Here is a 24,072-nt window from a genome sequence, read left to right on the forward strand (position 1 = left end):
GGGACACTCGCGAGGAAAAGACACAAACATGGCAAATCCACTAACAAGAGTTTTATCAAAGAAAAAGAGAAACAAAAGAAGATGTGCTCAGGCCTGTGGAAAACGTGTGAAAAGAGAGGGGACGGTACATGGAGCCTGCCTTTTAAGGGCTAGCCTGTACATTGGGTCCACGTGACTACTCTACTCATGCACATAGATTACATGGTTACACTGAGTGTGAATTACATGACCAAGTAGCCCATGGGTTTATGTAGGATGGATGACCCTGAAATGACTGTCCTGCCAGACCATGCACATCACCAGGGCGTGACTATTCATGGTCCTGTGAGATTTTCCCCTTTTATGTTAGCCTGTCTACTGGTGTCATTATTGAAGTCTTATTTAGGGAAGCATGTTATTAGAGGATCATGGGAAAAGCTTCTCTGTGTTTTGTAGGAGACATAATCTGACAACAGATTTCCTGGTCCTCTGGGCCTTACTCTTTCAGACTCCTTTTCTGAGATGTTCCCTGAGCTTCAGCAGCAGGAGTTGTGTTATAGGAGTAGAAACTCTACAAACACTTGTTCTCTGTAATTTGATCAGTTGTGATTTTCTGTAATGGTCTCCATATGTTGTAAAGAGAAGTTTCTTGGATGAGGTGTGAGAGCTACATTTATCTGTGGGTATGAGGATAAATATTTAGGAAGAAGTTAGGAGCCATTCTGGCTTAGTAAATTGAAAGGTTCTCTAAGATTCATGACCTCTGTAGCACTGGGTAGTTGGGTAGGTTGAAGTACCAGGCAAGATTTCCCTCCTATTGAGCAAGCTTTAAGTCCAATTAGACAGTTGTTGTTTACTGCCAAGATATGAATACCACTGTTGCACGATTAGGGTTATCTTGCCATGCTGGTCATTATTGTGGTTCATAGATACTGCACCTGAGTCAAACCATTGGTTGTTTCCCTCCCTTGGAATCTTGTATAGCATCTTCTGGTGCTATGAAAGTTAGTTCATTTTTGGTGGGAATTCAAAATGGCATCACCAATTTGGACAGCATCTGGGCAGGTAGTCGATGTGCTCTGAGAGTCCCTGTCTCTGCCTCCTGAGCACTGACATTCAGGCAGGCCATGTGGATGCTGGGGATTCAAATTTAGATCCTTATGCTTGAATAGTAAGTGCTTTATCCATGGAGCCATCTATTCAGTCCTGACAATTTCTTACAAAGTTCAATATACATTTATGTACAGCCAACTCAAACAAATCTCAAAAGGATTATACATATTGAATTAATTAATTTATAAAAAAAGCCTGCATATGAGGTAGGGAGAAGATTCAGTGGCTAAAGAGACTGCCACACAACCATGAGGACTTGAGTTCAAATGCCCAAGAACCCACCTAAGGGCTATTGGGCACAGTAGCCCTTTTTTGTAATCCCAGTGTTCCTACAATAAGAAGAGAGGCAGAGATGGGAGAGTGTTTGGAAGTTCTTGGCCAGATAGCCTAGTGCATGCAGCTAGGAACAACAAGAGAACTTGACTCAAACAAGATGAAAGGCAAGGGTGACACTTGAAGTTGTCCTCTGAGCTCTGCGTGTGCACTGGTAAATACCTGCACTCACACACATGGAAACGTGTGTATTGCATGAACCTATTTGTGTCACTGAAGAAGACAAAGCTGTAGGGACAGAAGTCAGATAGACATTGATGAGGGCTGTGATATGGTGAAGGTGTTAATTACAAAGGGCCACTAGTGGGCTGTAAGGAATCACTGAAAAGTCCTCCATACTGAGGAAGTGCTAGACGCATGACCGCTATTTTATCAAACTCATAAACTATATAATTAAACTTACATAGCATTAAGCCATCTTTCCAAAATTATACCTCAAATATGTGAAAAGTAAATGAGATATTATTTATATGTGACTATCTGAGGCCCAGGCTGAGCTCCAACCAAGGATCTACTTGGTGGTCTCAGTAAATCATCAAATCTTTTTAGGTCATATTCTCCTGTCTACAATATGGTGACATCTTTCCCCTTTTTGAAATGATTCAGAGGTTGTGATGATGTTGGGAATAGAATGCTTGTTTAGGTGCTTGAGAGAAACCCTTGTGGACTGAGGTTGTTTATTTTCCTCTGTCTCCTTTGAAATCCTTGGGGAATTGTATTATTAGGGTCTCTGCCTGTTGATTAGCTCCCAAATGGAGACAACACCAAGACACATTCTCGGCTCTTTTTTTTTTTTTTTTTTGGTTTTTCGAGACAGGGTTTCTCTGTGTAGCTTTGCGCCTTTCCTGCATCTTGCCCTGTAGACCAGGCTCTCCTCGAACTCACAAAGATCCGCCTGCCTCTGTCTCCTGAGTGCTGGGATTAAAGGCGTGCACCACTACTGCCCGGCTTTTGGCTCATTTTCTATAAGCTTTCTTATGTTCAATAACTTAGCAGTTACTCAACTCTCTTCACAAACCACAACAGATACTACCAGGAGGTAATTCCCTCATGGTCCTCTCCATCACTCCAGTCATCCTATTTTCCTTCCTTCCCAAGGACATCCATGAGCTTCAGGTGGCCTTTTACTGTCTATATGTGAGAAAAGTATCCCGTGATGATAAATTCAGGAAGTGACAGTGATATATAATGATGAGCTTTTCCACTCCAAGTGACTGGGAGGTAAGGGAAAATCTATAGATACACATACCTGTCTGTCTGTATGGCAGGGCCCTTGGATCTTAGTAGGATCTGGGAGAAAAAGAGTAAAGTCTCTATTCAGAATCAACTCTGACATGCATGATCTTGAACAAGTAAGTTTTTTTGAACTTCATCTTTCTCACAGACAACCAATGGTTTTCGTAGAAAAGAAGAGGGTCGAGGTGATGGGAATGGTGGAGGTTCAGGAGTAACCCACTCTCCCATGGCAACCCAATAGTATAATCTCTTTATGTAGGTTTCTGGGTTTTGCACAGCTCATCTTGTGCTGTTGATCTCCCTAACAGATAATCTATATTTGTGCTCATGTATTTTTTTTAAAAGAAACACATGTTAAAAAATAGGTTAAGGGTGAAGTCCAATTGGTGTTTGATATCCTAGAAGCAGCCAGAGCATCTTGCCATTGCAGAGCGACATTGTTAGAGCCTTTCTCTCCCAGCCACACTCACTTCCTAACTAACTCACGAGTGAGACCAACACTTACTTGCCAGTGGGTGAGCACATTCTCACAACTCCTCTACTGAAGTGTGACACATTTTCATTTTATGAAAAGCAGCATTAAGAAGTGGTAGTGTGTATTTTTAGTAACAACGTGCTTTGACATGTATTGGACATTCTAATCTGTCTGCATAGATAGTTTGTGAATATGGGGTTCATTATTAAAACTCAAAGAAGACATTGACTGCCTTCTGTTGGTGACTGAGCACTGGAACCTGGAACTCTTGCAGCTGGCTGAAACCAAGGCAAGTGCTGTCAGTGGACCTGAATTGTAGTGTGTCGTTTCTCACACTTATTCTGTCAGCCATTTTCTGGCCAAGAAGCCAAGTGTGACTAATCTTACTGACCTTTTTCTAGCTGTCTGAGGAAGGGCATCTGAGGATATTTCCCAATCAAATGGCTTTCAATCAAACTGTATCTACTATAATTCTCCAAACCCAAATATCTAATGGATTCTGCTGAGTATTTGGCTGGACTTCTTTACACTCACACTTAAAAATATTTTTAGTAAGCCTTTGAGAATTGAATTGCACGCAATGTATTTTGATCATTATTCCCCCCTCTTCCAACTCCTTCCATGTTCATTCTCTCTAACCTTATCTCCCTAGCCACCCTACTTTGAGTTTTCTTCTTTTATTTTCTCCTTATCAAGTCCAGTTTATGTCGCTCAACTATTCTTGGGAGTGGCCCTGGAGTGTGGCTGACCTACCAAGGGTCTAGGGATAACAGATAGCTGATTCTGCCTCTCCCAGCCATTATCAAATGCCAATAGCCCCTCAGCTAGTGGTGAGATTTTGTGCCTGCTCCATGCCATTTCCACATCCAGGCTGGGATTTTGTATAACTTGAGCTTGTGCAGGTCTTGTTCATGCTATCACATGACATACGGCCTCCTCCATAAGATGCAACACATTCCTACCATCATTAATTGGGCCAAGTACCTGGTTAGCTAGGCCCTAGGGAGAACCTAATCCTACCATTATGCCAAATGGACATAGTATTAGGAGCTGGAGAGATGGCTCAGTGGTTAAGAGTACTTGATATTCTGCAGCGCACTCAGGTTCTATACCCAGCACCCACACAGTGGCCACCAACTATTGATAATTCCAGTTCCAGAGGATCTGAAACCCTCCATGGGCCTTCCCAGTCTGCCTTGAGATGTCTTGTGAGGGCTTTTGCAATAGATCCCCAACCCTGACTCACTGCTGTTACTTACATAGTGATATATGATATATGCCCTGCCATATTTCATCCTCCGAAAGCTATCGGTTTATTTCTGTCATTTAAAATGTAGACCTTTGTAAGATATGCAAGGTCTTTTTCCTTCAGTGCTTCTCCATTCAGTCTTTATGTCTCAACCACAATCTCCCAGAAGTGACTTTTGTGACCCCTTTGCTTAGAGCAGACTCACATAGCAAGATACCATGGCAATGTTTTCTCTATTTATTGTATCACCTTTTTGCTGGTTTCTCCAGTCTGATGGTATGGTATTGATAAAGTCAGGATCTAAATCCTACATCACAGTGTGTCCTCCAAACACCCTGAAGAATGCTGGTGGAGAGTTGAAGTTCATGTAGTTTATAGAGGAAGCAACAATGGAATGCATGATGTATGAAATTTGTCTTTCACCTAGGGTGCCAGCGAAATGAAACCCACTTGATGTTTTTCGAGTACCTTATAGGGTCCAAAATCAGGAGAAAATAAAATGTAAAGGGTCCAATATCAGGAGAAAATAAAGATGTAAAGGAATGAAAATTTGTATTACATTTATTTATATGTGTGTGCACATGTCCACATGAGCCAAGACTCATGTGTGGGGGTCCGAAGATAACTTGTAACAGTTGCTTCTCTCCTTGTACCACACGATTCCTAGCAATCGAACTCAGGTCATCAGGTAGGAGGCAAGTGCTTTATCCACTGAGCCAACTTTTTAAAAAATGTTTTTAAAATTTCATAAATGTGTACTATATCTACATCACTCCCCACCTTCCCTCTATCCAATCCCTTCTGAGTTGTTGCTCCTCTCTGCTCCCTCTCAAATTCATGACTTATTTTTGTTTAATTATTATTGTTACATACACGCTCATAAATGATAAATACATAAATGCAACATTCTGAGTCCATTTAGTATTGCTTGTATGTATGTCTTTAGGGTTGACCACTTGGTATTGGATAACCAGTTGGGGGCCCATTCTTCAGAAAAACTGATTCTTCCTCCCTCAGCAGTCACCTGTAGCTCCTCATCTGTGGGGAGGGCCTTGTAAGATTTCCTCCATCTGCGCTGGTATGTTAACTGGTGATGTCAGTATGCAGGTCTCGTTTAGGTGACCATATTGTTGGAAGTTCATGAGTGCAGCTTCCCCGTCATATATAGAAGACACAATTTCACAGCGGAGGTTGTGGTCCAAATAAGCCAACTTGAAGGTTCTAAAGGTAGAGATCATGTCTTTTTATTTTTACTAATGAGTTAGTAATTATGAATGGTCATAATAGTAAGGTGGCATAACAATGTTCATATTAGTGAAATGGGATAATAATGATGAATGATTATTATAGTAAGGTGTGATAATAATGAGTCATTATGATAGGTGTATAATAATAAGTGAATGAACATAACAGTGTTGTGGGGACATGATAATACATGAATGATGGCAATACTGAGATAGGATGATAAAAAAGAAAAATCACAAGTTGTTTGTCTTTCTTTAATTCTCATTCTAATATAGTTTTAAATTTTGCTATGTTAACAAGAGTCAACAATTACTTGAAATAGATATTCCAAGTAAATGATTTGAATAAAACATATTTTGTTTAAAAAGAAGAGTTTCACATATTGACTTAAGAAGATTATAGGGTATATTGCTACGTTCAGAAAGTGACAGAAATATAACACACATACAAGTGAAAAATATCCTGGAGGAATGTCTCTTGATCCAGCATGACTGCCTCTTTCCCTGCATCCAGTAAACCACTGAAGAACTAAAAAATTAAGTTATACTTTTGAGAGGTACAACGAGCTTCAGAAATACAAAAGTCAGTAAATAAGAACGGGGAAAGCCATCCACATGATATATGGAGACCTCAAGTCTAATCCATCCTCTGCTGTGGTATCTTTAAGCCTTGGTCTATCCCAAGAATTTTAGGTTTATTTATCTATATTACCTACTACATGGTAAGTGCTTAGACCCACAAAGGATGCCAGAGGAAGGAAGAAATATATGACTGTGGGAAATTGAATACACAGTGTGTAAACCCAGGAACTGTTCACACACAGTGGATCTCTGATGGGTAGAGGCTGGTTTGGGGGGAATAATCACATTGACAGATGCTCAGAGTGGAGGTGATTATGGTGAACCAGGCAGAGATGTGGAGGCCTGGGAGGTAGCAATAACTGCAACAAAGAAGCAAGTGTAGGAAGGTATTGAAATGTCAGTTGGAAGGTGCCTAGCTTTGTTCTTAGAATTTGTGTTTACAGGATGAGGGGAAATAAAGCTCCTGGGATCCTAAGAGTTCAGACCCTTATTTGGTACTTATATTTGGTCATTCATTTTAAAATATAAATATTTAGGAAGGAAAGGCATTGTGAATGTAGTGTCTTCCGTGTGGCAGAGAGTTAGCTGGGAGACTTGGATCCCTGATGCCCTAACTCAGCACTGTATGAGGAGTTGGGAAAAGTGGATACTAGGTGAACACTGCTCCTTGCTGCTTGTATGACGACATTGAGCAGGTCAGTTCTGTAGGCTTTAGTTTTCTCAACTATGAAGCAGGATTCATAGTGAGTCCTCCAAATGATTGTTCAGAGGATTCAATGACTTGAGTGGCAGAATTATTGAGTTGATGTTTGGGGTAGTGTAGATGTGAAGATTCCATTGGGTTTGAGTTGAGAGAGTAACTATTTAATTAATTAATTAATTAAGCTATTTTAGAATCTGTGATTCTTTCTCTAATGAGGATTGGGTTTGAGTTGAGAGAGTAACAATTTTATTTATTTATTTATTTATTTATTTATTTATTTATTTATTTATTTAGCTATTTTAGAATCTGTGATTCTTTCTCTAATGAGGATCAGGGCAGAGACTTACCCATGAAACATCCCTCCAGATACCCACTCCAGCTCTCCCAGATGGTGCTATGGTCTTTGTACCATACTTAACTTGGTTTCCTTGAATGAACTAGTAGAAGACACAGGTCTGTAGAAATTTGCCACCCATAGAACATACACACAGGAGGGAGAATAGCTAATCTCCTCAGTTTCCAACTCTAGCATATTGTGATGTGTTAGACAGGAAGAGACTAATTGAAAAACTTCACTGACTTCTTCAACTATGCAGGGACTCAGGAGGCATCTAACTAGCAATAGTTCCCCTGAGACAGAGAGACAGAGCCAGGACTGGGGATTGAAGTCCTAAAAGTTTACAAGCAGAATCCTCTAATTAACTCCCTAGTGAGAGTTCAGGATACTATAGACTAGGGTCTGAGGGAAGAAGACCCGGGAATTGTGATGTCTTCTGCATCTCTGCTAACAAGGCCATTGGGAAGGAATATCCAGACAAGATTTACTTTCTTTTTGGTCCTTAGGCTGCAGGAAACCAGCTCTTCAGAGAGTAGAGAGGCTAATTAGCCACAAGTGGTTACAGTAGTCATTAGCAAGGCTCATTAGCCATGTTGTGGGTGGTGGGGGAGGTGTCTGTTAGATGCATGTGTGAAAATGTAACAACAGATCCTATTTTGTATTAATGTGTTAATCAGATATATTACAAATAGTTTAAGAAATGAAGCTATCTGGACTTAAGTAAACCTCCTTGCAAACATAAGTCACCATGTTTCTTTCATTTTTGTCTGGTTATTGGTGTTGCATCCTCCTTAATTCACACACACTAATGTTTCTATTTGCTATGTCTTCTTGCTATCATAGTCTGTATTTTCCATATGAATGTGTGTCTTGTTTCACAGTTTGTAATGGTTACATCATCTGATAGCTGCATCATGATTTCCTTCCTCAGGCACACCTCAACCCTAGCTGTGGTTTGATGGGCCTTTGCACAACTCTGATCTACAGGTGAAGAAAGAACATGTGGTGTTTTTCTTTCTGAACTCAGATTACTTCACTTAATAGATATTTTCCAATTCATCTATTGTATTTTCCAATTCATCTTTGAAAATATTTCAATTATTTATGAATTATGACAAGTTTTTAATTAGACAGATTATAGCACTTGACTTGTCTATCACTCTAATGATAACCCTTTGAGATTGCCAGGCAGTGGTGGCACACGCCTTTAATCCCAGCACTCGGGAGGCAGAGCCAGGCGGATCTCTGTGAGTTCGAGGCCAGCCTGGTCTACAGAGCAAGATCTAGGACAGGCACCAAAACTACACAGAGAAACCCTGTCTTGAAAAACAAAACAAACAAACAAACAAACAAACAAACAAAAATGTGTATGCTAGCTGGAGAGATGGCTCAGTGGTTAAGAGATTGTCAATTCGAATCTTTACAACAGAGTGTGAACCACTTTTCTCTTGCTGCTTTAGTTTATGCTTCTTACGAGTAAGACTAAGAGATTCTTCTTATATTAGCACAAACATCAACACTGCATCCATTACAGGCACTGAGAATATTTTCCTCTCCTCTCTTTAATGATAAGGGTGCTTTAAAAATTATGGTGTGTGTGTGTGTGTGTGTGTGTGTGTGTGTGTGTGTGTGTGTGTGTACATGCGGAGGTCGGGGGAAACTTGTGGAGTTGGTTCTCTCCTTCCATCTTTACTGTGTTCTTAGGGTTAAACTCAGGTCACCAGGCTTACGCAGCAAGCATCTCTACCTTCTGAGTCATCTTGCCTGCCGAATGGTGCTGTTTGTGAGGAATTCTTTATGTATCTAAGCAAGTAAACATTCCTGTTATAACTTCTGCCTTTGCTGGCATACTTGAAATTACCTTCCTTATTTCAAGTTTGTAAATAACCAACACTTCCACTCCTTCTTTCATGACTTTTAAAATATTCTATGGCCCAGGAGCTTACCTGGTAATTTGAAATGGCCCTTTATCAAGCATTGAGTGTGTATGCACACTTTTAGGGAAGTGTTATAGTCTTTTTAATTTAAACTCTTTTTATTTTGATTATAGTCTTTTCCTCCCCCAACTCCTCCAAGCCCCTATCCATCTCCTTCCCCACCCAACTCCATGTTCTTTCTCTTTCCAAAAAGAGGAAAATAACAAAATATGAAAATCAAAACAGACAAACAATAATTCTAAATAATTCTAAAATACCAAGACAAAGCTGAAAGCTTGCGCACACACACACACACACACACACACACACACACACACACACACGCATGCACACACAAAACTGTTGAGTATGTTTTGTGTTGGCCAACTACTCCTGGGCCTGGGGCCTACCCTGGAGTGTGATTGCTATCCTCAGTTACACTGTGTTGGAGAAAATGAATTTTTCCCTTTCCCAGTAGCTATCAATTGTAGATAGCTTCTTGGGGTTGTAGACTTTGTCCTCTTCCCTGTCTCAGTGCTGGGACCTCATCTGGCTTTAAACTGTACAGGTTCTGTTGCATGCTTGCCACAGTCTCTGGAAGTTCATATGTGCATCAGCCCTGCCGTATGTGGAACACACTTTCTTTTGAGCCATCCACCATCTCTTGCTCTTACAATCTTTCTGCTTCTTCTTTCAATCCCTGAGCCTTGAGAGGAGGGGTTTGATGAAGATATCCCAATTTACAGTCTTTATAAGAGAGATTCTTATTCTGCCTAGGCTGGCCTTGAGCTCCCAACACTCTTGCTCCTTCTTACTAAGTGTTAGAATTACAGGTATGCACCCCACCTGGCTTTAAAAGTCTCCCCCTTTTATATATGTTCTCACTATGTACCCTCAGTGGCCTGAAACTTACTACATAGACCTGGTTGGCCTTGAACACATGGAGATCTGTCAAACCCCTGACTCCTGAGTCCCGGGAGTTAAGGCATGTACTACCACACCAGGTAAGTCTCCACATTTTAATAAACTTTATTTATCAATATTAATATTACTTTGATATTATGAAATGGAAGTTTTAGTACAAAATATTAGTATTTTAGACTCTTTTGCATACATTTATCTATTTATTTTATTAATTTTTGTATGATTTGTTGTCACCTAACAAACAGTAGAGACCTAAAACACAGAAACACAGGACATATTTTTTAATTCCCATAATGAAAACTGATGAATTATGAAAGGAATCAAGATTAACATAAAAATGAAACTCAGTAGGAAGAGTTAAATCAAAACATGGAAAACAGAATACCACAACATTTTCAAAAGCATTACTAAGAAGAAGTGTAACTGGAAATAAATTTGAATAGCAAATTCTAACAAAACATAGTCATGAATTTTTAATTTAAAATTTGTCATACAGTTAGACCAATAAAGCTTTCCCCTCTCATGGACCCCATTTTATTTCATGGTAGTTTCCCTCCCTCTCTCCCATAGACATCTATACATAAAGAATTGGGAGTTAGGATCTACATGTGGTGGAGAACATAGGATTACAGGATGGTTGTCTTCTTGAGTCTTGGCTACCTTGCTTAGTATATTATTTTTGATTTCCATCTATTTTCCTGCAAATTCCATAATTCCACTTCTATTTATGGCCAGATCAATAGGTGGAAATAACAATAAATAATAGTAAAACCAGGTCAGATGCTGTGGGATGGTCTTTCTGTATACTGTGAATATGTGTTGCTATGATTGGTTAATAAAGAAACTGCTCTGGCCTATGGTAAGTCAGGTTATAGCTAGGTGGGAAATCCAAAAGAGAGACAAGAATAAGAAAGGCAGAGGCAGGAGAGATGCCAGCCCAAGGAGCAGCAAGACACTGCAGATTGGTAATGCCACGGCCACATGGCAACTTATAGATTAATGTAAATGGGTTAAGTTATAAGAGCTAGCTAGTAAGAAGCTTGAGCCATAGGCCATCCAGTTCATAATTAATATAAGCCTCTGAGTGATTATTTTATAAGTGGCTACAGGACCGTGGGGCTGGGCAGGGCTAGGTGGGACTGGGTGGGACCAGAGAAATCTTCTGGTTACAGTCAGAAGTTAACTATGTAGGGAAAAAAGATCACTATGAAGAATCAGTAAAATGAAAAATTAGTTCCTTTGAAAAGACAAATAAGATTGACTAATCTAATTGACAATTTAGTCAAATTAACTAGAAGAAAGACCAAAGTTAATAAAATTAGAGGTGAAAAGGAGATATTATAATAGACACAGAATTCAAAGGATAATTGGGGCAGCCTTTAAAAACCTATATTCCGCCGGGCGGTGGTGGCGCACGCCTTTAATCCCAGCACTCGGGAGGCAGAGCCAGGCAGATCTCTGTGAGTTCGAGGCCAGCCTGGGCTACTAAGTGAGTTCCAGGAAAACGTGCAAAGCTACACAGAGAAACCCTGTCTCGAAAAACCAAAAAAAAAAAAAAAAAAAAAAAAAAACAACAAAAAAAATCTATATTCCAGTAGGCTGGAAAATGGATAAATTTCTATGCACATGTTGACCTACAAAAATTAAACAAAAAGAGTACTTAAAAGCTTATATAACTGTAAAAAAAAGCAATGAAATTAAATAAGTAATGTTTCCCAACTTAAAAAACATAGTCCAAGGTAGAGTCAATGTTGAAGCCTACAAGACCTTGAACAAACTGACAACAATGTCCATAAATATCCCATTCCTTCCCATTATTATTTCAATATGCGGCTCTGAGTCTACCCGATGCTATTACTTTTTACCAGTAAGTGTTGAATGCACCACACCTTTATCTATTACATCTCTGTCTTTAACTTTCTTTCCCTTGTGTCTGCTATGCCCTTGCATCCTGGCTGCACCTGGACATCACAATGCTCGATGGTTATTACCAAGATGCCACTGTCCTTTCATCACCTTTGAACTTCCTTCAGCTGATAACTGGGGGAAGAGAGTCATGGATCTGGGAGCCTCGGGAAATGATTCCTGTGTGACCACATTTGTCCTGCTGGGTCTCACCGAGACTCCAGCTCTGCGGCCCATCCTCTTTGGCATCTTCCTTCTTGCTTATGTAGCTACCGTCGGTGGTAATGCCAGCATCCTGGCTGCTATCTTTATTGAACCCAAGCTCCACACCCCCATGTACTTCTTCCTGGGGAACTTATCTGTGTTGGATGTTGGATGCATCAGTGTCACTGTTCCTGCCATGTTGAAGCATTTCCTGTCCAATGACAGACACATTGCCTATGGGGCCTGCCTCTCACAGCTCTTCTTCTTCCACCTCCTGGCTGGGACAGACTGCTTCCTGCTGACTGTCATGGCCTATGACCGCTATGTGGCCATCTGCCACCCCCTCACCTACAGCACCCATATGAGCTGGAGCATTCAGAAGGCCTCAGTGTGCCTGTCATGTGTATTTTCCTTTAGCAATGCATTGACCCAAACTGTTGCTACTCTTAAATTCTGTGGCCCCAACACAATCACTTCTACTGTGACCTCCCTCGGCTCTTCCAGCTCTCCTGCTCCAGCATCCATCTCAATGAGTAGCTGCTCTTTGTAGCAGCATTATTCTATGTAGTAGTTCCCAATACACAAACAATACTTTACATCTTGAATCTCATTTGGACTTCAAGACAATACTATCAGCCTACAGGATAAGAATTGTCATTGTACTTTATTTTGTAGATGAAATACTTGTAGGATAATAGAACACAGTTTCCTGTTAGAACAAATCCTAGAACTTAACATGCATGAAATCTGGAAGACATTTGCAAGCTTTAGGAGAGTATTTTAAAGAAGTTTGAATGAATTTCCACCACTTCATTCACTTCCTGATAGAAGTAGAGGCAAGAATGTTGGGAAAGCTCTACCTGTGTTTCCATCCTAACACAGGCTAGAGAAAGACAATGGACCAGCTTTGTCTACTGCAACACAAGCCTCATACCAGGTCCTAAGCAGCAGCTGACTGTGACTGCAGCAAGGGACATGAGAGACCCCCAAAAGGAGCAGGCAGTGAAAGGGCTGATGGAGACTGATGGGAAGAGCAGGGTTGCTAAGGAAAACCTACCAGAAATCAGACTCCACACTTCTGTGATTTGTTGGTGGAAAGTTCCACCAAGGTCATGTGTGGGGCAAGTTTCCCAGGATTGCTCTGTGAGGAGATAGAGAGACCTTTAGAAGGTGGGGTCCACTGGGAGGGGACTGTGCTGCCTGGTTGCCTTATTTTCTTTTCTGCTTCCTAGCTGATGTGATGTAAGAAGTTTGGCTTTGTCATACTTCCCCCACATTGATATCTAGCTTTGTACATGAATTATCTAGATCATTTGTTATGATGTTGTGTGATGTGATGTTGACTGTCACAAATGCAAGGTAAGAGTGGGTCACAAGAGGCTGGTTTTGTGTGTGGAGGGCTAAGGCACTGGCACAAGAGAACACTCAAGTGAGCAAGGCTACCATCAGTAATAAAGAGAGCTTCCATACCAGACAGTAAATACAGGGACTGCTCACTTAGTGGTGGTGGTTGGGGGGTGATATTTGAATAAGTACTTCGCCAAAGAAGATATATGGACTATGATAAGTCCCTGAAAGGAATATCAGTATCTTTAGTCCTTATGGAAATACAATTAAAGCCACAATGAAGCACAACTGTATACTCAACAGAAGGTCTAAAATAAAAAAGACAAGATATAAAGTTTTGGTGAAGCTGTGGAACAATTGGAAATCTGGTTCTTCCTTTTCATGTTTAAGATTTATTTTTTTATTACTTTTGTCTTTTGTAAATTTATATTTTCTAAAATAAAAATATAATTACATCATTTCCCCCTTCCCTTGCCTCATTTCAATACCTCCTAGTTCCCTTTCCTTGTTCCCTCTCAAATTAATGACCTCTTTTTCTTTGATTATTATCTATGTGTATAAATATATAACAACCTACTGAGTCCATTTCATGTTAATTTTACATAAATGATTTCAAGGCAGACCACTTGGTATCTGTCTGACCGACAGGTAGGGTGATGGCAGGACCGGTCCAGCCAGTCTCTCCCTTGGGGCTGAGCAGGATGGTGAGTGTCGATGGCCCATACCAGCCTGTCCACTGTAGAGAAGCACACTGGGCCAGGAGTCTGGTCAAAGCAAGAACTCACTTTATTGCATCAGGAGTGAACTTATATAGGTTGGGATGACAGGGGGATGGGGTGAGGATAGCAGGCCAATGAGATGATGCCATCTCAGTAGTTGCTAGGCAGAGGCGATTCTAGGTTGGGTAGTGCTGAATCACTTGTATGCAGAAGTCATGCCTGAGGACAGGTGGCCAAACTCGAGCTAGGCTCAGGAAGTTACACTGGTCCTCATGCCCAGGCCTTATGGGGCCCAACAACTTGGTATTGGATAACTTATTAGGGGGCTTACTCTCGGGAAGACTATTTCTCTCACTGCAGTAGTCACTAGTTGTTTGTAGTTCTTTGTCTAGAGGTGGGGTCCTGTGAGATTTCCCCCTTTTATGTTAGCCTGTCTACTGGTATTGTCATTATTGAAGTCTTATTTAGGTAGGCATGTTATTGAGGCATCATGGATGAAGACTCTCTGCATTTTGTAGGAGACATAATCTGACAACAGATTTCCTGGTCCTCTGGGTCTTACTCTTTCAGACTCCTTTTCTGAGATGTTCCCTGAGCTTCAGCAGCAGGAATTGTGTTGTAGGAGTAGAAACTCTACAATCACTTGTTCTCTGTATTTTGATCAGTTGTGATTTTCTGTAATGGTCTCCATATGTTGTAAAGAGAAGTTTCTTGGATGAGGTGTGAGAGCTACATTTATCTGTGGGTATGAGGATAAATATTTAGGAAGAAGATAGGAGCCATTCTGTCTTAGTAAATTGAAAGGTTCTCTAAGATTCATGACCTCTGTAGTACTGGGTAGTTGGGTAGGTTGAAGTACCAGGCAAGATTTCCCTCCTATTGAGCAAGCTTTAAGTCCAATTAGACAGTTGTTGTTTACTGCCAAGATATGAATACTGCTGTTGCATGATTAGGTATATCTTGCCATGCTGGTCATTATTGTGATTCATAGGTACTGCATCTGAGTCAAACCATTGGTTGTTTCCCTCCCTTGGAATCTTGTATAGCATTTTCTGGTGCTATAAAAGTTAGTTCATTTTTGGTGGGAATTCAAAATGGCATCACCAATTTGGACAGCATCTGGGCAGGTAGCCGATGTGCTCTGAGAATCCCTGTCTCTGCCTCCTGAGCACTGACATTCAGGCAGGCCATGTGGATGCTGGGGATTCAAATTTAGATCCTTATGCTTGCATAGTAAGTGCTTTATCCATGGAGCCATCTCCTCAGTCCTGACAATTTCTTATAAAGTTAAATATACATTTATGTACAGCCAACTCAAACAAATCTCAAAAGGATTATACACATTGAATTAATTAATTTATTTAAAAAAGCCTGCATAGGAGGTAGGAAGAAGATTCAGTGGCTAAAGAGACTGCCACACAACCATGAGGACTTGAGTTCAAATGCCCAAGAACCCACCTAAGGGCTACTGGGCACAGTAGCCCTTTTTTGTAATCCCAGTGTTCCTACAATAAGAAGAGAGGCAGAGATGGGAGAGTGTTTGGAAGTTCTTGGCCAGATAGCCTAGTGCATGCAGCTAGGAACAACAAGAGAACTTGACTCAAACAAGATGAAAGGCAAGGATGACACTTGAAGTTGTCCTCTGAGCTCTGCGTGTGCACTGGTAAATACCTGCACTCACACACATGGAAACGTGTGTATTGCATGAACCTATTTGTGTCACTGAAGAAGACAAAGCTGTAGGGACAGAGGTCAGATAAGACATTGGTGAGGGCTGTGATATGGTGAAGGTGTTAATTACAAAGGGCCACTAGTGGGCTGTAAGGAATCACTGAAAAGTCCTCCATACTGAGGAAGTGCTAGACGCATGACTGCAAAATCTATCAAGCTCATAAACTATATAATTAAACTTACATAGCATTAAGCCATCTTTCCAAAATTATACCTCAAATATGTGAAAAGTAAATGAGATATTATTTATATGTGACTATCTGAGGCCCAGGCTGAGATCTACTTGGTGGCCTCAGTAAGTCATCAAATCTCTTTAGGTCATATTCTCCTGTCTACAACATGGTGACATCTTTCCTCAGTTTTGAAATGATTCAGAGGTTGTGATGATGTTGGGAATAGAATGCTTGTTTAGGTGCTGGAGAGAAACCCTTGTGGACTGAGGTTGTTTATTTTCCTCTGTCTCCTTTGAAATCCTTGGGGAATTGTATTATTAGGGTCTCTGCCTGTTGATTAGCTCCCAAATGGAGACAACACCAAGACACATTCTCGACTCACTTTTTATAAGCTTTTTTTATGTTCAATAACTTAGCAGTTACTCAACTCTCTGCAAGATCCATATCAGGTGCAACCAGGAGGTAAGTCCCTCATAGTCCTCTCTATCACTCCAGTCATCCTATTTTCCTTCTTTCTCAAGGACATTCATGAGCTTCAGGTGGCCTTTTACTGTCTATATGTGAGAAAAGTATCAAGTGATGATAAATTCAGGAAGTGGCAGTGATATATAATGATGGGTTTTGCACTCCAAGTAACTGAGAGGTGAAGGAAAAATTTATACCTGTCTGTCTGTATAGCAGGGTATTGGATGTCAGTAGGATCTGGGAGAAAAAGAGTAAAGTCTCTATTCACAACAAACTCTGATGTGAGTTTGTTGAACAAATAAGTTTTTTGAGTTTCATCTTTCTCACAGATAGCTAATGGTTTTCGTAGAAAAGAACAGGGTGGAAGTGAGGGGAATGGTGGAGGTTCCTGAGTACCACACTCTCCCATGGCAACCCATTAGCATAATCTCTTTATGTGGATTTGTGGGTTTTGCACAGCTCATTCTGTGCTGCTGGTTGAGCCCTGGAATGATCAGGTTAATTGTCTATGATTCCAAAGGAGAGAAAACTCAACTGAAGACTGGGCTGTGTAAAGAGAATTTCCTGGAAGACATGGGGCAATAGCCAAAGGTTGAGTCTCAAGTTGTGTAGTTTTTATGCGTTGAAGGGGACAGTGTTTTTGATAGAAAAAAGTGCAAGCACAGTACAGAGAAAGGGGGCCCCAGCATAGGCAAGGGTCCAGAAGAAGGAACATGCAAATGATCCTCTCTAGAACTACCTACTATAGGCACAACTTAAGGACTTTCGATTTCTGATTTCTCTCAACTCTCATTCCACTTGGGGACTATCATCATATATGGTAGCACAGAAACCAGTGGAATATCCACTTGGACTTCCATTCTCCCTTTGCCTTTGAAAACCTCCTGATCTTTCCTCACACAGGTGCATAGTAATGGTGCACCTGTTGATACTTAGTATCAACTCTATCTTTTTAATTGTTCAGTCAAGGACTTTAGGACCATCCTTTCACCTTCGCTATCTCACAAGTCATACCAAATCTGTTAGTTTCATCATGAGAACACAACTGCTAACATTCAACAAATAATTATTAATGAAGGGTAAGTGGATGGGACCCTGACTTCTTTGAATAGTTGTTTGGATGTAATACTGAAAGTCTTAGAATATCATTCCTGTAGGGAAAAGGGGCTGGTCCACCCTGACCCTGGAGCCCAGAGCTAGGGAAAAAGGCTCAAATGAGGGCAGAAAGAAACACAGTTTGGCTCAGTCAGATCAGTGCCATTTCTGCCCCTGGCCAACTGACTTGTGAAACCAATCAATCACAGAGCAGGACAGTAGAATACTGGGCCCCAAGTCAACCCCTGGTTGACTCCACTCCCAAGACATCCTGTGCAAACCACCCTGCCTGGTCAGTTAGAAAAAAAGTCTGTTATCTCCACCCTGGTAGAGGCAGCTACTCTCCTGGACTCCTCCTTCCTAAATAAATCTTTCTCAAAAGAGTTTTGGGTGTGAAGATCTTCATTCACTGGCATAGAGAAGATCTTTACTGAGATGTCCTTCAGTGGACAGAGAGAGAGCTGAAAAGTAACACCCTTCTCTGGAGCCAGAGGAGATTGTTACATTTCTACAGGTGTTTCCCCTTTTGCAGAGTGAAGAAAAGAAGCAACATCTTAGGCTGGAGAAGCAGAGCTCTGCTAGGAAGCCCCCTTAAGTGGGGACTGAGCAAAGCTCAACTGTAGCAGCTCTCCAGGAGAGGAGTAGAATTGCTATATCCTGTGGGGAGACCATCTCCCATCACACCAGATATACCTTGAATTTCCTGAACAGTCAGGATACCCTTGCCTGCTGAAGCAGTTCCAGGCCTGACTTTCCCAAGAAGTCAGAAAAATTTTCCTTCCAGGTTTGGGCTGCTTCTTTGCAGTTCCAGCAGTGAGAGCTGTGCTAAACAGCTCCAGGTGTCTGGGATACCTTCAGGGCAGAGCTGTTGTTCTGAGCAGCTCAAGGTGTCTGGGATACCTTGCCCTCCAGGGCTGAACTGTCTCCTTGCAGTTCCAGCCATAAGAGCTGTCCTAAGCAACTCAAGGTGTTGCCTGACTCTCAAGGTAGTCAGGACACCTTTCCCCAGAGTTGTTGCAACAAATTTACTTGCATTGTTGGTGTCAAAACCTGGGATCAAACCCACAGAATTGTAACCAATTTACTTACAATTCTTCTTTCTATTATACATTTCATGACCCACAAAGCTTCAGTAGAATACATGTTCAGGTGGTCAATGGTCCTGAGTTTGTGTTAGCCTTCAGGGGTGGGGTGGAATGAGGTTAGGACCTAAAATTGCCTATTTAATCTTTCTAAGCATCAGTGTACTGATTACCAAGAGACATAGTAGTTATTTTGTAGAATTTAATGAAATTAAATAAAAATAGCTATAGACAGCACATCAAAATGCTAATATCCCAGCACTCGAGAGGCAGAGGCAGGCCTGGTCTCCAAAGTGAGTTCCAGGAAAGGTGTAAAGCTACACAGAGAAACCCTGTCTTGAAAGACCAAAAAATAAAAAGAAAAAAATGCTAATATTTTCTTAAATGCGGATCACAGCTCCAGTCTTTTGCCTCAGTGCATTTCTGTACTTTGGCTTACTTCTTGCTCTTCTCCATCCTTCTCAAACTCTTTATACCTATTTTGAGTTAATGAGAACTTTATTACTCTTTTATCTTATATTGTTATTACCCCTGTGGTGTACTTTCTAGCACCTCATATAATAATGTGTTCACTGAGGCAGTGAGAGATGCTAGTCAGTTGCCATATACTGATACAAACGTAATAGATACAGAATTGAAATACTTTCATACCATGTTGTTAAATAGCCTTTCAGCCAGCCCTTTCCCTAGCTGGCTCTGGCTCTCTCCCTGATCTAGGATCTACAAGGTTGATTATTTAGTCATTAGGAGCCTTCAGAAGACTGGCCAACTCTAGGCAGGTATCCATTTTAATACATAGGTGTTCTGCACATACCATACTAGCACCCTGTAGGTACAATTGATTGCATGCTCATATGTGCTTCTCTTTCACTATTTGTAATATCTAACTCTTCTTCCCACTGCCCCCCAGCTCTCAGCAGTGGCCTATGGAGCCAGGTGCCTGGGGAAACAGGACAACTGTCACTGAATTCATCCTTCTTGGCCTAACAGGAAATGTAAGACTACAACTTGTCCTTTTTGTTGTCTTCTTCTTTGCCTATATTGTCACAGTTGGGGGTAACTTTAGCATCTTGGCTGCCATCTTTGTGGAACCCAAACTCCACACTCCTATGTACTACTTCCTGGGAAATCTATCTCTGTTGGACATCGGGTGCATCAGTGTCACTGTTCCTCCAATGCTGGCATGTCTCCTGGCTCACCAATGTATAGTTCCCTACACTGCCTGCATTTCACAGCTCTTCTTCTTCCACCTACTGGCAGGCGTTGACTGTCATCTCTTGACAGCCATGGCCTATGACCGCTACCTGGCCATCTGCCAGCCCCTCACCTACAGCACCCGTATGAGCCGTGAAGTACAGGGCACACTGGTGGGCATTTGCTGTACCATCTCCTTCATTAATGCTCTGACTCACACAGTGGCTGTGTCAGTGCTGGACTTCTGTGGCCCTAATGTGGTCAACCACTTCTACTGTGACCTACCACCCCTTTTCCAGCTCTCCTGCTCCAGCATCTACCTCAATGGGCAGCTGCTTTTCGTTGGAGCTACTTTCATGGGAGTAGTCCCCATGATCCTTATCTCAGTGTCCTATGCCCACGTGGCAGCTGCAGTACTAAGGATCCGCTCTGCAGAGGGGAGAAAGAAGGCATTTTCCACATGTGGTTCCCACCTCACTGTGGTCTGTATCTTTTATGGAACTGGCTTCTTTAGTTACATGCGTCTGGGTTCTGTCTCAGCCTCAGACAAGGACAAGGGCATTGGGATCCTCAATACTATCCTCAGTCCCATGCTTAACCCGGTTATCTACAGCCTTCGGAACCCAGATGTACAGGGTGCTCTGAAGAGGGTGCTGACAGGAAAGAGGCATCCAGCGTGAGAAGACAGGACAAGGCTATCAAAACGTCCTGCCCTTCCCTCATATGTTACTAGCATTCTCATCCTGGAAGCTCAATATGCTCGGTTGGAGGAAATCTTCAGAGTTGGGTCTAAAGATGGGAAGAATTTAGACAATAGAGGTTAAGGTAGAATATAATTTGGACTGGGACAAAGTTAGATAAAAGATAATGTAAGTTATTGCTAGAAACTATGTTAAATACAGAGGGAAGAAAATTATAACATAAATCATGAAACAGGAGGTGAACTATTTTGTGTATTTTTAATGTAATGACTGTTCAAATATCTTGTACTTAAAATATTAATAAGTAAAAATAATTGTTTGATCTCCTTAATAGATAATCTGTATTTGTGCTCATGTATTTTTTAAAAGAATTCATGTTTAAAAAAATAGGTTAAGGGTGAAGTCCAATTGGTGTTTGATATCCTAGAAGCAGCCAGAGCATCCTGCCATTGCAGAGTGACATTATTAGAGCCTTTCTCTCCCAGCCACACTCACTTCCTAACTAACCCATGTGGCTGCATTACTGCTGAGCTACTCCTGGCCTGGCTCCAAAGAGTAGCACCTAGCCCTAATTCATTCTTTGTTTAACTGACACCTTTTGTTTCTCTTATAGCCCTATGTGAATCTTGTTTGAGAGTCTCCCAAGGATCAAAGGCCTGCACAAAACTTGGTTCAGGAAACCCAGAAAACCATGGTACCTGAGAAATTGAGGAATTTGCACTTGGCATTTTATCTTTGGGAGTTCCTTTCAGGTTGCTTTGAAGATATAAAAATTAACTGGCTAAATTGTAAATAGAGAAAAAATATAAATGCCCCCAGCAAAGGGAAAGTGCTTTAGTCCTTCAAGGCTGGACCCCCTCTTCAGCCATGAAAGGCTAGATTCACTCTTAAGATGCCTCTGAGTCTTCTTTCCAAGGATTCCCATGAACCCACTCACCCATGCTGTGACAATCTGCGACAGGCTACCTCAGAATTTTTTTATTTTGTGTGGTTCTTTACAGGCCAGAAATCTAGAATTAGGTCACTGAGGGGTGATACCATAAGAGGATATAGTATAATGTAGATAATATCAAAGTAGAAAGGGGTTAAAGTGGGGATTGAATGGTTTAGGTTGGGGGTTGTGGAAGAAGGCACAGGGAGTGTTAACCAAAATGAAGGGGGCATGAAAAAGTCATATTGAAACCTGCTATTTTATAACCAAACAAACAATTATAGTTAAAAAAAAAGAATTTTAAGGGAGATGCACCAAATGACTGGAAAAAGCTCCTTCTGGAAGTTACGGATTATTAAACAAAAACCCCAGTGTCCGATGTAATATATTTTTTTATGAGTTGTTGGTCAGATAAGTCCTAGAGGTCTCCAAAACACTGCAGTCTCTTTCCATTCTTCTTTACTGCACACCAGAATTAGAGGATAAGACATTGTAAAGATACCATACTGTTGCAGGATATTTGATCATGCTGTGAAACTCTGAGATTGTGGTAAAATTTACCTTGGATCAGTGGGCAGAGCCAGCAACTAGTTGACAAGAATTAGCCATCGAGAGTACAGAGGACTCAGCAATATGGATAGATAGACACAGGAAGGAGTGGGGAGGGACTTAGACTTCCGCTGTCCTTTTGATTTGGGATGGTGTGGAGAGGCTCTCTTGATGGGTCTGTGGCAGAAAAGGAAGGTCAGCTTGTTGCTTCTCAGCTTCTCTGATTTAGCAGGTTCTCATCCCAACGTCTGACTCCTAAGTCTTTATTGGTGAATGGAACAACTTAGATTAAAAACAACATTTGGTGGACGCAGCCACAGCAGAGCTGGTGCCAGCGGGACTACCAGGCTGCAGTCTGGGCAGCAGGGTGCTGACTGCAGGCCACAGAGTGCAGAGGGTAGTGAAAGTATCAGTAGATCCAGGTGCAGTCACTAAACAGACAGAAAAAAAAATACCATATACTTTGTTTACATGACATATAGGAATCAAGCTGGAACTGAGTGGAAAACCTCCACTATGCTGGCTAATTTTCATGGTGCCAGAAGGTTCTATGTAGCCTACTGGGATAGAAAAGGCATCCATAATCTTATCTAGTTGTGAACAATGTGAACTATGTAACTAACCTGCTAAGCAAGGTAATACCCACTTGTGCAGTGGTGGAATCACTATTGTGAGGATAATCAATTCTTCTATGCATCTGAGGTCGCCGCTATAGGAGAGAATGTAGGCCTGGTACTAGAAAGCATTCAGAAGCCTCTGGTGGAGGAAGTCATACATACTAGGGGAAACTTATTTTTGTTGTTTAGTTAAATGACATAACATTGAGCCACTTTCTAAATATATATGTTTATATTCAATTACTGAGCTTAGATTTAATAGAGAGGCCTCTCTTTTCAGTGAAAAACAGTGGAAAAAGACTTGTGGTAAGAATAAGTGATAGCTGAGCATATATTCTTACACAAGACATACCACTCCTTCCAAAGCTCATGTGACACTGTAAAAGAGGGAGCAGGAAGGATGTAAACATCATGTGATAGGGAGAAAAGGCTGCAAAATGAGGTATTCTGGGTGATACACAGCAATTGAAATCATGAACTCTCAACATCTTCAGATGACTGTGGTGGTGCACACCTTTAATCCCAGCACTTGGGAGGCAGAGCCAGGCGAATCTCTGTGAGTTCGAGGCCAGCCTGGTCTCCAAAGCAAGTTCCAGGAAAGGCGCAAAGCTACACAGAGAAACCCTGCAGTGGGACCAGGTCCTGTGCTCATTGCATGAGTTGGCTGTTTGAAACCTGGGGCCTATGCAGGATTGCTTGGCTCGGCCTGGGAGGAGGGGACTAGAGCTACCTGGACTGAGTCTACCAGGTTGACCTCAGTCTGTGGGGAAGGCTTTGCCCTGGAGGAGATGGGAATGGAGGGGGGGGCTGGGGGGAAGGTGAGGGGGATGGGAGGGGGGAGAACAAGGGAATCCGTGGCTGATATGTAGAACTGAATGGTATTGCAAAATAAAAAAAAAAAATTAAAAAAAAAGAAAAAAAAACTTCTTGGACACACACACACAAAAAAAAAAAAAAAGAAAAGAAAAGAATGGAGCCATCAGTAGCTAGGAATGGTTGGAGGAAGGAAGGGCTCAGAGCATCCTACCCCTCACTGCTATACTGTTTCTACTGATAGATTCAGGGAAAGGGCGAGTCATTGCCTTCAGCTGGGTATTTACTAGTGACCCTAATGGAATACAAAGAAGAGTCTCAGTGTCACACAGATGACCCTGGTTAAGCTAAATGGTTCATAAAACCAAATCAAAAGTCATAAATCTGAGAAAGGGTCATCAGCGCGCAGGAGGATGCTGATAGAGATTGAAGTGAGACATGAGGGGGTAGGAGAA

At 41.5% G+C, this 24,072-nt stretch overlaps 1 protein-coding gene and 1 pseudogene across 1 annotated transcript; both read left to right on the top strand.

Moving 5' to 3' along the window:
• The first annotated feature begins 12,147 nt into the window (after positions 1–12,147).
• Positions 12,148–12,848, top strand: LOC128122564 (putative olfactory receptor 3A4; annotated as a pseudogene).
• A 6,890-nt stretch (positions 12,849–19,738) lies between these two features.
• On the top strand, positions 19,739–20,686 carry LOC128123423 (olfactory receptor 139). The gene has a single exon (XM_052759798.1). It carries the CDS (start codon positions 19,739–19,741, stop codon positions 20,684–20,686), a length of 948 nt encoding a protein of 315 aa, XP_052615758.1.
• Positions 20,687–24,072: the final 3,386 nt, after the last annotated feature.

The sequence above is a fragment of the Peromyscus californicus genome, unplaced genomic scaffold (genome assembly GCF_007827085.1).
Source record: "Peromyscus californicus insignis strain IS unplaced genomic scaffold, ASM782708v3 Scaffold_3__1_contigs__length_106647218, whole genome shotgun sequence".
Lineage (NCBI taxonomy): Eukaryota > Metazoa > Chordata > Mammalia > Rodentia > Cricetidae > Peromyscus > Peromyscus californicus.

Excerpts from the sequence above, each read along its gene's own strand:
- LOC128123423 (XM_052759798.1), top strand. The coding sequence starts at position 19,739 with ATGGAGCCAGGTGCCTGGGGAAACAGGACAACTGTCACTGAATTCATC.